This window comes from Caretta caretta, chromosome 4 (assembly GCF_965140235.1).
Source record: "Caretta caretta isolate rCarCar2 chromosome 4, rCarCar1.hap1, whole genome shotgun sequence".
In the NCBI taxonomy this organism is placed as follows: Eukaryota; Metazoa; Chordata; order Testudines; family Cheloniidae; genus Caretta; species Caretta caretta.
The window spans coordinates 38029648-38045826 of record NC_134209.1 but is presented as its reverse complement, the minus strand read 5'-3'; the positions used below and the strand labels follow the sequence as shown (position 1 = coordinate 38045826).

The 16179-nt window shown below is 37.5% G+C and overlaps 1 protein-coding gene across 3 annotated transcripts in view; it reads left to right on the top strand.

Annotated features, from left to right (window-relative positions):
- DNAJB14 (DnaJ heat shock protein family (Hsp40) member B14) overlaps positions 1-16179 on the top strand; it is a 37870-nt gene that overhangs the window by 6563 nt on the left and 15128 nt on the right. Inside the window, exons 2-5 of one of the 3 annotated variants that reach the window (XM_048846616.2) lie at positions 2200-2374; positions 11819-11964; positions 14729-14914; positions 15311-15405. In XM_048846616.2, the coding sequence (XP_048702573.1) occupies positions 2200-2374; positions 11819-11964; positions 14729-14914; positions 15311-15405 (602 nt within the window). Of the gene's footprint in view, positions 1-2199; positions 2375-8424; positions 10144-11818; positions 11965-14728; positions 14915-15310; positions 15406-16179 lie in introns of those variants that run through there. The other 2 variants (XM_048846617.2, XM_048846619.2) reach the window with 2 other exon arrangements.

Genomic DNA, 16179 nt, shown 5'->3' with positions numbered 1-16179 from the left:
GAAGCTGGTCCAGGTTTGAAAAGCTTGAAAGCTCATCTCTCTCACTAATAGAAGTTGGTCCAATAAAAGATACTACCTCACCCGCCTTGTCTCTGTAAGAAGAGAAATCGATCAGTCTTGTTGTTTTCACTCTGCTCCTGCTTGTCATTTCGAATCAGCAGCAGAAACAAAGGAGCTGTTTGCAGACTTAGGAAGGCAACAGTCCATTGGTTTGTGTTCAGTTCACATTTGGCACGGTATCTCAGCCATAAATGTTAGAAACTTATTATAAAGAAAAAATGTTTATTCTTCTGCAGAAATTGATGGCCCCACACTAGTCAGGGAAAGATTCCTACTCATTACAATACTAGCAAATAGGTGAATGGATTTATTATTTTTCAAGCCCTCCATATACTATCTCTGTAAACGGACCATAGAAATGTCAATGCCCGATGACCTCTGTTTCTGTGAATTGCCTCCTCTTTATGGGAAATGAAGGGTGTCTTTTGTATTCCTTTCAGAGTTCTGGGGATATATACTACTTTCACATGTCCTCACTGTCCAGAATGTACCCTTGTCAAGGTTCCTCCCCCACTCTGAACTCTAGGGTACAGATGTGGGGACCTGCATGAAAAACCTCCTAAGCTTATCTTTACCAGCTTAGGTCAAAACTTCCCCAAGGTACAAAATATTCCACCTGTCGTCCTTGGATTGGCCGCTACCATCACCAAACTAATACTGGTTACTGGGGAAGAGCTGTTTGGACGCGTCTTTCCCCCCAAAATACTTCCCAAAACCTTGCACCCCACTTCCTGGACAAGGTTTGGTAAAAAGCCTCACCAATTTGCCTAGGTGACTACAGACCCAGACCCTTGGATCTTAAGAACAATGAACAATCCTCCCAACACTTGCACCCCCCCTTTCCTGGGAAATGGTGGATAAAAAGCCTCACCAATTTATATAGGTGACCACAGACCCAAACCCTTGGATCTGAGAACAATGAAAAAGCATTCAGTTTTCTTACAAGAAGACTTTTAATAAAAATAGAAGTAAATAGAAATAAAGAAATCCCCCCTGTAAAATCAGGATGGTAGATACCTTACAGGGTAATTAGATTCAAAACATAGAGAACCCCTCTAGGCAAAACCTTAAGTTACTAAAAAAGATACACAGACAGAAATAGTTATTCTGTTCAGCACAGTTCTTTTCTCAGCCATTTAAAGAAATCATAATCTAACACGTACCTAGCTAGATTACTTACTAAAAGTTCTAAGACTCCATTCCTGGTCTATCCCCGGTCAAGACAGAATATAGACAGACACACAGACCCTTTGTTTCTCTCCCTCCTCCCAGCTTTTGAAAGTATCTTGTCTCCTCATTGGTCATTTTGGTCAGGTGCCAGCGAGGTTACCTTTAGCTTCTTAACCCTTTACAGGTGAGAGGAGCTTTCCCCTGGCCAGGTGGGATTTCAAAGGGGTTTACCCTTTCCTTTATATTTATGACAACCCTTCTTGTCATATTGCTTTTCTTAAGATTACTGTCCTTCTAGACAAAGAAGATGGGCTGAGATTCACTTTGTATCCTCCAAGAACCATTCCTTAATCTGCTGTTGTGACATGACACACTTCTGCTCCTTGCGTCTCAGCACTTTGCCTTGTATAGCACTTCCAACCCTTGGTCCAGGAAAAAGGGCCAAGAATTAAGCCCAAGCCCATATCTGTTGTTGGGCCAGTCCTGCAGTGGTCCCTAGGAGATAAACTAAACACTAAAGAACCTATTTCAGTAGTTCTCAGACTCTGTGTACTGCTGATGGTGTGTGGAGAGCTGATTCCTCCTTTCTATTTCCAGGTACTTACTCAGGCATTTAGGGCTTTCATTGCAAAGAGGGGGATAAATACTTGTAAAAGCAGCTGGAAAGTGAGGAACCAGCCTAGCTGTCTCCACTACTCTACATTGCTACATTAGAAAAGAAGAAGAAGGAGGGGAGACTGGGGGCACGAGTCGACCATTTAGCAATTTCTAAATGCTTTCCATTGTAAGCAGTTGCTTCAAGAATTTTGTGTTTGTGAATAGAAGGGGTGTGGACCAGGTGAGGGGGATCCATAAGACAATCTCTTAAGATGTGGTCCACGGAATGAAAAAGTTTCAGAGCCCCTACCCTAATAGGGCTCTTTCATCTGCAATGTGTATTATGATGTTATGGTTATATTGTCTCTACAGTTTTGTTGGAAGCAATTATGAAGAATGGAAGTGCTGCTGGGAGTGGTCCATACTGCCAAAAGCCAGCAAATGGCAATGATCAAAGTAAACCCAGTAGTACAAAGGACAGCAATGCGTCTGCTGCAGGTGAAAGTGGGAAAGGCTACACCAAAGATCAAGTGGAAGGAGTACTCAGGTATCGACTTGCATAAACACATCACCTCTTGTATCATATGCTTGTGGATATTATTCACTTAAGCTTTGAGGTAAAGAATCTAAAGAAGGATATCCTAGACCTAGCTCATCTTTAGAGTAGAGATGCTGGCACTGAATGGAGACTTTTAATTTTTTTTTGAATAACACAAATTGTGATATATGTTCATTCCTTGTGAGAGTATTGTACAAATCTACATTGCAAATATCTCTACCTGTTAAAAAATCCAAGGTTGTTATTGAGGAGCTGTCATGGCAAAATGGCAGTGACTGTGGAAGTCCTGATGTGAAACCTTCAAGGCAGTGTTTCTATCTTAGATATTTATAAGGTGTCTAAAATATACTACTTCAAAGTGAAATTAAAAATCCAGGGGTTAGAACTGTGAGGAAAAGTATGAATACATTCACAGCTAACATTAAAATTTTCAAGACAATCACACTATGCACATGGGGTTTTAGATTAATTTGAATATTAAAAGCAGCTCCTTATTGGAGGGAGCTGTGTCTAAGGAACCCCTTGACTAAATGACCTCAGCTTGGACTACTAATTCTACCCCGGGCCTCATATAGCGCAGCAATATTATAGTGGAAGAGTAGAGCCAGCACAGTTAAGGTTTCACCTTGATTTTCATTCTGTCAAGATGAAAAATTCCTTTAGCTTAGAGTATCATTTTAAAATTTTCCTTGTAGCTTGAGCAATTCTTGATTCTCTCCCCTCCTCCCCACTTATGGCAATTTGTGGGGGAGAAATTATCATTGAGATCTGCTATAAAAGTTTTTGAAAGGGCCACGTGACTGAAAATTTTCTAGTGTCTTGCATTTCCTTTGGACCTTTTTTCCTCAAGGACAGCACTTTGAGGGATGGAAACAATAGTTGTCCTTTTTGGTTTGTGTAGATTGGATAAATTCTCTTAGAAAGTAAAAACATTGGTTACTGTTTTGGCTGATGGCAGTATCCTTCACGTTAGTCAGTATCAACTGTATGCCAATGTTTAGAATAGGGCTCCCTGTTACGGGTTTGTTTCCTGAAGCCCAGTAACCCCTTTGATCATACCAACTTTGATAAAAGTTGCTTTTTGGTTACACCCAGTCCCATTGTTCAGGAAACTAGTGCACAGCATGCATCTTGATTAGAGTGCCCTATTGCTGCTAGTTACTAGAGTCTTTCATCATCTTTCTATTTAATGTAATTTTCTTTGACAATACCTCTAACAAAAAGTGTGGGTGTGCATGAGGACTTTAGAGCACTTTGAAATATCAGCTCTTACCTTGAAAGCAAAACTTCCAGTTTAAAACTTCCAGAAGGAGCTCCTACAGCATGCAGGCAGCGAGCAACACATACAGTAGAACAGCAGAGTTATGGACTGCCTGGTCCACCACACACTTCATTTGGAAGTGGAAGTACGCAGTCAGAAAAATATAGTATAGTACTGTTAAACGTAAACTACTAAAAACATAAAGGGAACATTTCCAAAAAAAGCTTAGATGAGGTAAGGAAACTGTTTCTGTTCTTGTTTCATTTCAATTAAGATGGTTAAAAGCAGCATTTTTCTTTTGCATAGTAAAGTTTCAAAGCTGTATTAAGTCAATGTTAAGTTGTAAACTTTTGAAAAAACAACTGTAACATTTTATTCAGGGTTACGAATGTTTCAGAGTGATGAACAGCCTCCATTCCGGAGGTGTTCATAACTCTGAGGTTCTACTGGACAGAGAAAGCTGCCAAGGGCAAGGCTCGAACTCAGTGTATGTGCGTGCTGCCAACGTTCAGTGGCCACAGCATGTCACCTGGAGTCACCTGTTAGTAATTCTGACATCAGGCACTTGAAGTGTAACCTTTAAGAACATAAGACATAAATCAGAAGGGACCCCAGGGCTACCAGGCCCTGCCTCATATCATTGCAAGCCACCGCATCATACAATCCCACTCATAAATGGTGTATCCCAGCTGTCCCTTAAAACTAATTAATTTGTTAGTGCCCACAACTCCTATTGGGAGGCTGTTCCAGAACCTCGTTCCTCTGTTGGTTAGAAACCGTCTAATTTCCAGCCTGCATTTGTTCATGGCCACTTTATACCCATTTGTTGTTGTATCAGCATTGTCCTTCAGCTTAAATAGCTGTTTACCCTTTCACCCCCCCCCCAATGTATTTATAGAGAGCAATCATTCATCTCTTCTCTTAGCCTTCTTTTTGCTATGTTAAACAAATCAAGCTCTTGCAATCTCCTCTCATAAGATAGGCCCTCTATTCCCCTGATCTTCCTAGGTAGTGCTTCTCTGCATCTGTTCTAGTTTAAATTTTTCTGTCTTGAACATGGGTAATAAGAATTGTACACAGTATTCCAAATGAGCTCTTACCAGTGCCATGTACAATGGCTTTAATATTTCTCTGTGTCTACTGGAAATGCCTTGCCTGATACATCCTATGATCGCATTTGCCTTTTTGCAGCCCCATCACATTGGTGGCTTATCGTGATCAAACAACACACCCAGGTCTCTTCTCTATTGCTTCCTTCCATCTGATGAGCCCCATGCTTGGAGCAAAAATTCTTATTAATAGACACTAAGTGCATGATCTTACACCTTGTACTATTGAATTTCATCCCATTTCTGTTGTTCTACAAGGTCATCCAGATATTCCTGTATAATATGTGGATCCTCCTTTGAATTGCCAGTGCTCCCCAATTGCCAGTACCCCCCAACTTTGTATCATCAACAGATTTCATTAGCACACTCCTACTTTTTGTGACAAGGTCATTAATAAAAAATATTGAATACGATTGGTCCCAAAACTGATTCTTGGGGAATTCCACTAATAACCTTCCAATCTGATAGTTATCTTTCTGCACAACCCATTGCCTTCTGTCCATTAGCCAGTTCCATATCTACTTTACAATTGTTGTACTATTCCCATCTTTTCTAATTTAACTAGTAGTTTCCCATGCAATATCGTGTCAAATGTTTTACTGAAATCCAAGTATATTAGATCTGTTGATTTCCCGTATCTAAAAATATCAGTTATTTTTCTCAAAGAAGGAAATCAGGTTAGGTTGGCATGATCTGCCTTTTATGAGCACATGTTACATTACAGACACGGAGGTAAACAGAAAAAGGGATGTAATTATTCTTCATAATTTGTTCCAAAGTTTTGATTACTACTGAGATTAGACTAACAGATTTGTAATTGCCTGGATTGTTTTTGTCCCCTTTCTTAAGTTTACGTATGATGATAGCTATTCTCCAGTCATACAGTACTTCCCCCAGATAGACTGATTGATTAAAAGAAATCCTTACTACTGGATTAACAATCTCAAATAGTTATTCAGATGTGGTAGATTTGAGTAAAGGATAGGGAACTACTGTGTGAGTAAAGGCAGGATTAATATGCTTCAGTATTTTATATATTTTGATGGTATTAATTTATATATTTTAATAATATAAATAAATTAGTTTTACATGGGAATTGGTGAATGAATTCCTTCGTCAGGTGGGGTTTTTTTTCACATTTTTCCGTTTTGTGTGAGGTAAATCCCAAAATTGTAATCTGTTCTCAATTTTGTTGAGTTTAGTTGTTTCATGAATCTGACTATGTAATTAAAACTGTTTTGGATGTTTAAAATACTTATTTGAAGTATAGCCCATCTTCTTTCTGTTGCCCCAGCTGCCCTCCTGCAGCATTTGGATACATATTGATAAGCTAATGGATACTGAGAGAAGATATTCAGGATCCAGCTTCAGTGGATTTGTGGTTTTCCTACAGGGTTTTGTTTGTTTTCATCAGCACAGACATGCCCTTAGAAGAGAGGGGACCTTACCTTTGAGATCCCTGTAATGGAACATTCTGCATTAGAATTCCTATCCTGATCAGACTGTCCTAAATTTGCTTGTTATAACAATAGATTTAAGATACACAGTAGAGACAAGTCTGGAGCAGAACAATTCAACAAATGGGTTTACTGCATTGGTTTTCATCAGTGTTGCGCTAGTATTGTTGGTAGATACAAATATAAACAAGCACTGATGTGCTGTTTTTTAAATTTCTTCCATATACACAAGGGACGTGGTTCATAGCCACCATAGCTATAGAGCATTGCATGATAGTGCAAACAAGTTGCTCAATGGGGAGAAGTGTAAGATGCAATACCTCTCGGTTGATTGCATAAGTACTGAGTGATATGCTATGAAGAGTTTAAAAGAATATTATTCGTTCAGTGCAGAAGTTTGACAACTCACATACTGAGAAACTCTTCTCTCGTGAGCTGAAATGTATTTGAAAATAACTTATTTTCTGAAAATGTGTACATCTTTCCTGCTAATAGTGATCATCTTGTTCAAAATGTACATAGTGACGGTAATATAAAAGCCAAATGCAGGACAGATCAAACCAGCTTCCTCCTGTTTTAATGCTATCTCCACCTCAAAAGTTCTGTTTTACTACAGAAGCAAAGAGTTTGCTTCTTGATCACAGCTGAATTTACAGAAAACAAGCATAACAAAGACAGGAAGCAGCCACACAGCAGTGGGAGAAACTTGATTTTTCCCCTCCACCCTTGTTTTAGTTCATTTAATACAGACACACACACACACCATCCTCCCAATTCCACAAAAACTGTAATAGGGTCCTGGATAGGGTTACAAGTTTTAGGAACGAGAATTGCTTGAAGGTGGTGTTACTGGGTGCCTGGTATGGGCCACACTGAGAGTGCCACACTCAGGGCAGACTGCAAGAAACAGGGTGTACAATACCCCAAAATTGGTGGTTTGTTCTGTAGTCACCAAACCAGTATCAAAGAGCTTCTGCAGCATCACACTGGTTAACAAGAAGCCAGACACAGTCCTCTGTAGGCAGTGCAGCCCTTGGCTCCCATCTAGGCAAGCTGGTATAATATAACTAGAGGTTACTGAAAACCCAATTCACCATATGTGAAGTTCTGCTAATCCCAAAGGATCGGACATTTACCCCCCAGGTCAATGTGAGTATCAGAACTTACCCAAATGTCACGCTGTCAGGCAATCCTTAATAAACTAACTAAAGATTTATTGAGAGAAAAAGAGAAGAAAGTTATTGAATTGCTAAAAGATTATATACATTACAAATGCTTGCAAGGTCCTTATATCAGATTTGTAGCAGTGATGGATGCGTCTGCTGGCTTGCAAAAGTCTCTCTGGACTCATCCCAAAAGGTTATAATCCAAATGCATCTTATGTAGAGTCCGTTAGTCTTTCCTTGCATTTTTCAGGGTATTCCAAATAACTACTTGGAAGATCTCAGTCCCATGGCTTAAACTTTCCCTGTTTAAAGCTCAGCAGACAAGAGATGCAGGATCAGACCCAAAAAGCGGGCTGTCAAGTGCTTTGAGCACAGCATCTGACTGTGGATTCCTCTTTGTTGAGCATGCACTGACTCACCACTTTGAAGTTAACATTTCCCTGGGTATACACCATAATCTAATTACACTAGAAGGCAACATCCGGTCATTCAGCATAACAGGGATAGATAAGCCGAGGACAGTGTAGATAATATTAGTTTCTGCAGTATCTCACATCTTTGATCTTAAGATTAACTGGACACATTCTTATACATAATGTAAGGCAATTAAGACATGAAAATATTTAGAATCTAAAAGCTAATTTGGTTACAATGGTAAACTTCTAACAGGATACAGGTACACAGACAAACACATTTAGCATCTACCCTTGATTTCTGTTACTACAAATGAATGGGTTAGTGATTGCTTGTCTAGTACATCTGTTTGATATTCACATGCAAGTGAATTCTCCTGATACAATTGTAATGCCTCTTGTTAAGTTGTTATGGGTCATACACAGGTTAGCTGGTTTGCCAGTATCACAGATGGATACATGCTTTGCCATTCCACTAGAAGCAGCACTGCAGAACACCTGAAATTGTTCTGTGGACTACCAGAGATCCACAGAACACATTTATTATAAACTGTTTTTATACACTTTTTAAAACCCCTTTAACGAGGAATTAGTTGTGAAACATGTTAATCCATCCTTCCTGTTCCTTTCAGTCCTGTCAAGTGTGAGTATGCAACTGTCTCTGGCAGCCCCAGAAGAGGAGTCTAAGAAACACAGAAATGTTATATTTTACATCTTTTTTTTTTAATAAAGCAATTTAAAATGCATAAGGTGTTCCAGGTCTTATATTCTTAAAAAATAATATAAAAACCTTAGCACAAATAAATTGCTCAATACCTAAAATTTCCTACTATGATTAGAAATGTTGCTGTGGTTGAGATACATTCTTGTGAAGAATTAGTTGAAGTATTGCATCTCTTGTCGTGTCTTGTGTTCTTTTATTCGTACAAGAGGAAGGCTTGGAGGAAGAGTCCTTAATCTGAATTGGAACCGTGCCAGTCTGTGAGAAGGATGAGATAATAGCAACAAGAATTTTACCAGACCAGATTAAAATTTACTGTAATTGCAGTTTACTTGAATTTAGAAAGTAAGCCAAAAAATTGCCTGAACACATTTCCATTGATCCAAAACTATACAGCAAAGACTACAAGTCATGTGGCCCTATTGAAGTCCAGTCCAATCTTTCTTCATCTGCTTCTGCAAACTCAGTGAAAAGAGAGACCATTTTGCAGTCTTAGTGCAGATGATGAACAAGAACATAGATAAAAGGGTTTAAACAGATAATGTTACAAATTATTGTCACTGCTTAGGTCAGAAAACGAACTGAAAATGGAAGTAGGAGTGTTCATCGTGGATTAAAACAAAAAAACAAGCAAAGAAATTGGAACATTTATTTAATTAAGTTGTTAGAAATGTGAAGTTTTCAGCAATCATGTTGACTTCTAAACCAGTGGCTCTCAACCTTTCCAGACTGCTGGACTCCTTCAGGAGTCTGATTTGTCTTGCATGCCACCAAGTTATACCTCATTTAAAAACTACTTACTTTTATGTCTTATTTTGTAAGCAACAAAATTTGTTACTGAAAAATTGCTTACTTTTTATTTTTACCATAAATTATAAAATAAATCAACTGGAATATAAATATTGTACTTACATTTCAGTGTATAGTATATAGAACATAGTATATAGTATATAAACAGTCATCTGTATGAAATTTTAGGTTGTAGACTGACTTTGCTAATGCTTTTTATGTAACGTGTTGTAAAACTAGGCAAATATCTAAATGAGTTGATGTTCCCCCTGGAAGACCACTGTATACCCTCAGGGGTATGCATACCCCTGATTGAGAACCACCGTTCTGAACAGTGCAAGTTAGAAGCTGCAATATTTGCTTTTCGAGAGAAAAGTGACAGAGGAAAACCCTGCTAGACTTTATGAAAAAGTTCCTGCAGCAGTTATAAATTGGACAGGCATCAAAGTCCACCTGATTTAAAACTGTCCTGTGGGGGAGTGTCAGCTGTGATATCCTCAAACTCCATCAAAGAACTCCATGAAATCTCTCAGAAAAACAATCCCACCCTTCACCTCACCACCCTTTCTCTCTTGGCGTGACAGCCAGACTTCTGAGGAACATGAATTGTACATTTGTTAGTTTTTTGCTGATGTGAAGTGTTGTTTAGATACTATTAACCTTAACGAGAAAGACTAAGTTACTTACAGTTAACTTGTGAAACAATTGACGTGTTAGTACAGACCTCTTTGGTTTGGGACAAGTGTTTTGCCGTTGGCAATGTACAGTTTTTCATTTCTCTGTCTGTTTACGTCATACACAATTGGTGTGAATTGAAGCTAAATGTTTTTAAACAACTAAACCTGTGTGTTTTGTCTTAATTCTATGAGAATTTTTTGTATGCTGTAAAGATTTTTTGGGGTGAGTAATATTAGTTGGATGGCATTGGAGTGTTCAGATGTTTTTAATAACTTTTTTAACACTAACAAACACTGTTAATTCGTGGTCATTCATTACCATATAGTGTACCAATACGTGTTTTTCAAGTTGTGTTCATAATAAAAGTAATCCAGATACTGAAGACTTCAAAGGAAACAACGAATTCAGAAATTAAGGCAAATGCTCTTGTGGTCATCATGCCTAAGCACGGACTCAGTTTCTTAAACACAGGAAAAATGATCCCTTGAATGAGACACCACTTGATCAATCTGTGATTTTAACAATATCTTGTAAAATGGTCTGGCCTGACTTCTTAGGCTAGCATACTTTTAATTGTAGAATTCCCATTCCTGTATAAAATTTCTTCATTTTGTGAGCCAGCCAAAGGCCTGCTTACCTTTATACCTATTCAATTTTGATGATTGTTTGGGCTGGAGCTTTTGGAGCACTATGGCATTATCACTTTAGAAACTGGCATATTTAAAGCGATACAAACTCCTAGTGTGGATACTCTTACAGAAGGTGAAGGTGCTTATCTTATTCCCATACATTTATAGTGGTATAAAACCCCTAAAGGCAACCCCTTAGTCTGATGGTAATGTTAGCCATCTTGCTGCCTACTAGTCAGGAGGCCCCTGGGATGCTTTATTATTTAATTTCTGGGCATTAACTTTTCTGTTTTTTGCTTGCACCAAATGTCAATGTACTGCAACATTGGCAAACCCAGCTAGTTTAGTTATACGGGAGAATCCTGCAGTTCCAAAATACTTTACTTTTGTTTCTGAACTCTCTCCCCCATAATTCAGTTTGGATTTAAAATTAATGCCCTGCTTTTGATCAAACCTTCCTGTTCCCATGGATTTAGGGTGCTGTCTGTCCCCTGTGGCTTCTGTCTCCACCTCATTTCTGGGTGTTTTAAAATGCAGCAAATTATTACATCATTGTCCTGATATTACAGGATGAAACAAAGTTTTAAGTATCAAAGTTGTTAAGGCTTTCTGTAGAGTTAATGCAATGTTAAGCATTCTAGGTCATCAGGATATAGGATTAGTGCTATTTTATTTATTATTTCTTTGGATTTATGCAAGCAGTTTATAGAAGTAAAATAGGTTTCTGGGATCCACATGTATGCCTGTCTATCAAAATATCTCATGTAATTGCTTAAGCGCATTGATATTTTCTGTCAATGGATATCCAAATCAGATCTTCTGTTTATATATAAAAACATATTTTTCTGACTACCCATCCTGCTAAGTCAAATTGGGTTATTTCTGATTGATGGCAGCATTAGCAAAAAAGATTCTCTGATTCTGTGGAAGTTGTGCAAGCCAGAACAGAATCCAGTTCCCTCTCTTACAGTTGTATTAGCTTCATAGCATAAAAAGGATTAAAAAGAATAATCTCTGAGTGCACTAAATAATGTGTACACAGCAAAATAACCTTTGTGCGAGAAGGTGCAATTTTTATAAATTAATTTATAGAATATCTTTAGTTATATAAACTAATTTTGATGTCTGCAGTGACTTCTCTGTTTGCAGTTATATTCAACTGTATTGTATTTAGATCTTTGAAATCTTTTTGCTTATTCTTTTCTGCAGTATAAAGAAAAGTAAAAATTATTATGAAGTACTCAGAGTGTCAAAAGATGCAGGTGAAGAAGACTTGAAGAAGGCTTATCGAAAGCTTGCTTTGAAATTTCATCCAGACAAAAACCATGCACCTGGAGCAACAGATGCTTTTAAAAGTAAAAGTTTTTATAATTAAACTTTGTACATGGAGAAAGCCTTTTAGAATATATGGGGCCCATCTACTGTACAGAAGTAGCTGTGTTAAAGCACAGTGGTTTAGAACTGATTAATCCTATCTGCATAGAATGGACCAAGCAGCAGTTTGTTGTGTAGGTCAAAAAGGGCCCTTAAATAATTACTTTTTCAGAAAATGATTGGTCGTATGTATAAATTAAGGGACATCTCAGTGTATGCATGTAAATAAAGCAAAATGGTTAATTTAATATGAAGACATTTTACATGATTTTGCATACTAATGCCATCGTAACATTTACATATATACCATTGCTTTTGGTCCGTGGGGCATTTGTAGTAAGAACAGGTTTCAGAGTAAGAACAGTACATACTGGTGATAGCTGTTACAAAACCATGTTTTCAGATATTTCTATCTTGTCGCATCCTGGTTTAAAAGAACACAAAATGAGAGACGGATTTGCATTATTTAGTATATATCTATACTGGCAACAAAAGTTTTATAATGTTAACATATTAATTAATATAATTAATTTATCTTATGAACACAAGTAATTTGTTTTTCAGTGTAAACACTGACATTTGCCATTCCAAGCATCTAGACTGACTATGCAAAATCACATCAAGAAAGTTCATGCTTAGTTTAATGCCAGTGCAGTTTGAGGAGGTATAAATTTGATTGTGCCTTTGCTATTGGAGGTTTAGAAAAAACCAAGCAGTTTGCATCAAAGTGCAGTTTTCATTCAGTCACATGATATGCTGTTACCTTTTTCTTAGAGTTTTGTGCGTATAACTCTTTTTTCAGACAAAAACAGATTTGTTCAAAATGGACCAAATTCCAACTGCCTTTTGACCAATCCCTAGCTCAGTTTAATATCCAGACAGCTAGGACTGCCAAGATTTCTCCTGGATCAGGCTAAATTGCTGATGGGAAAGGTTTTGGCGAAAAAGCATCCTTTAATATTGCATGCATACTTGAAGGAAAATGTGAACTTTTCAGAAATAATTGTTTTTCTCAAGTGCAATCTAACTGTGGTATTTTTCTTTCATTTTACATGGTCTTTTGATGATGGAACAAATCAAAACACAAAACAAGGCTCTTATTTCTAGTTTAAGCCCTGAACAAAACTTTCTGTGTAGCCCTGCCCAAGAGTACTAATTATGACACATTAAGGGTTTAAGATGGGAAATAGATTACTCATAGCAATCAAGTTAATTGCTAATAATTAATATAATTACACATGTTTTTGATAGCTAAACTTTATTCTATACATTATATTATTTGTTTTAAAAGGTCCCTGTCAAATTTAAAAAATTGTTTTAAATTTTTTCACCTTGTGACTAATAATACTTTCAAGTACAGCGGACCCTCGCTAGAGCGCGTATTTGCATATAGCGTGGGTGTGGTGATGGATCCCAAATTTAAACATTTAAATTGGGATCCATGATAACACGGCCCCTGCTATAACACGGTTAACGCATGGATCCCGAACCCTACATTCTAGCGGGGATCCGGTGTATTAACTTGGAGATTTCCAAAATCAAACTTTCACTATTTCACTCTTCATTCAGGTTGCACATTTTAAATGAAATTACTCGTCTTCTGGTTCTTCAGCAAATGCACATTACTTCAGTGTATGGGTTGAAAATGGTGCAGGGGAATGTTGGAGTCCCGACTGCTTTAATAGAAGTGTGTATTTTTCTTAACATTTCAGAAGTATCATTTGATCAGTCTCTGGAATACTGCCAGACAACATATTTTACTAAGTTGTCCAAGGGCCTATTCTTTTTATTTTAAGAACATTGATCACGTTGTCTTTTTATTTCCTCTAAATTCTGTTTATAAAAAAAAAACACAACTTTTTGAATTGCTATGATCAGTTATTAGCAGTTTGTGATCGTTCGTGGCACAACATAAGCAAAAAAAAAAGTTGTCTAAAACATTTTTTGCAATAAGTTTTCTTCATGTGTATTTGTTATGAGCTGACTGACTTCTTTCTAATTTCTCTCCACAACTGAGGATGTCAAACTCTCACCACCATCTTTACCATGAGGCGGAGTAACCCTGATAACTGTATGTGAAGTGTGTGTCCTACAGCAGGGTTTCCGTGTAATCTCTTGTAGCTTGGTCTGTCATTTAAAAGCAGCACTGCCAGCAGTGTCACATGACAGTGTAAAAAAATATGGCTCTACATGCACCTCAGTTACCAAGATCAAGCACACACAGGTCAGGTAATTCCAAAAGTGAAGGTAGATTCACTAATATTAACTCTCATATTGCATGTGTAGTATTTTCTGTTTGTCTTTCTCTTATTGAATGTAAATCTTAATGTATTATTCCTATTAATATAACCCATAAAATATACAGAAGACGCTGCATGGTAGAGCTAATGTTGTTGGATCAAGCCAAATGTTTGCAATTACCTGACTTTTGAGTTCACATTAAAGCTAAGTTTTTTAAATTGCAACGAGGGGGAAATATTTCAGCAGATGAAGACGTTCCTTTGAAGATGTAAACGTAACTGTCCAGCCTTCTATAGCTACTTTACCATGATGCAGGGCCTTGGAGGGAGTAGGAAACTGGAGATGTTTCTGGACACCCTGTTCCACTGCAGTTGATTTTGTAACGTACAGTATCGCCTATGAATGATGCTAATGTTCAGCAAGTTCTTGACTGAAATTACAACTGTAATTACAGAACAGCTCTTATTGTTCATTTGTGTGAGCACTCTGTGTTCCCTGTTTCAGAGATTGGAAATGCATATGCTGTGCTGAGCAATCCAGAAAAACGAAAGCAATATGACCTTACAGGCAGTGAAGAGCAAGCATGCAATCACCCTGGCAATGGTAGATTTAATTTCCACAGAGGTTGTGAGGCTGATATTACTCCAGAGGATTTATTCAATATGTTCTTCGGAGGAGCATTTCCATCAGGTATTTACTCATTAATATTTCATGGATATTTATCAGAGCTGCACTACTGAGTTCATATGATGATTTTTAGAATACTTAATCCAAACTCTTATTTTCCTAATCTACTGTAAGCAATTTTTCCTCTGTGTATTGCTACAGTTTCCTTTTCTGATTACTATGGTGACCTCAAGAGTACGTGAAATCATAAATTCATAAATATTGTAGGTTTTCAAAAAATAAGACCTAGTTTATTTAATGCAAATTTCAAAATAGAAGAAGTTTAAATATGAGCTATTTTAAATGTCTCACTCTGTATATTAATTCCCCAGTCTATAGTCATCAAGGCATTTTAGTTTCTCACTCATCTTGTGTGTTTATAACAGGTGTTTTCTTGACTGTTGATGCTTCTTTTTGTAGGTAGTGTACATTCATTTTCTAATGGTCGAGCTGGCTACAGTCATCCTAATCAACACCGTCATAGTGGACATGAGAGAGAAGAGGAGAGGGGTGATGTATGTTTGAGTGGTTTTGACCTGAATCTACTGCTAGAGAAAGAAGATTATAGTCATATACATGGCATGATTGCAGGGGAATCTTTGGCTCTGTAGGAACAGCTGAATTTGCAAGTGAAATATTTTTACAGGGACAGCCTAGCTCCTTTGGTAAACAGACATGAAGATTTGCATAAGGTGCAGTAAACAGAACAAAAGATTCCAAACTAACATCCTAAATGATTTAAGCTAGTTTCTGGTCACTAAGAGCTTGTATGTACTTGAAAATTAATTTGGATTGAGCAGGGCAGATTGATTTAAATCACCAAGTGGAAACCGTTGATTTAAATCATTAAAATTGATTAACTTTTCCATCCGTACTTCAGTTATTTTCTAAAGAAAGTTGCATTCTCATTGGTTGATATAACTACTAACATATTTTGCAAAAAGAAAAGGAGTACTTGTGGCACCTTAGAGACTAACCAATTTATTTGAGCATGAGCTTTCGTGAGCTACAGCTCACTTCATCAGATGCATACCGTGGAAACTGCAGCAGTCAGTTTCCACGGTATGCATCTGATGAAGTGAGCTGTAGCTCACGAAAGCTCATGCTGTCAGTTTCCACGGTATGCATCTGATGAAGTGAGCTGTAGCTCACGAAAGCTCATGCTCAAATAAATTGGTTAGTCTCTAAGGTGCCACAAGTACTCCTTTTCTTTTTGCGAATACAGACTAACACGGCTGTTACTCTGAAACCTAACATATTTTGATTTACAACTAAATAGTCTTTACATT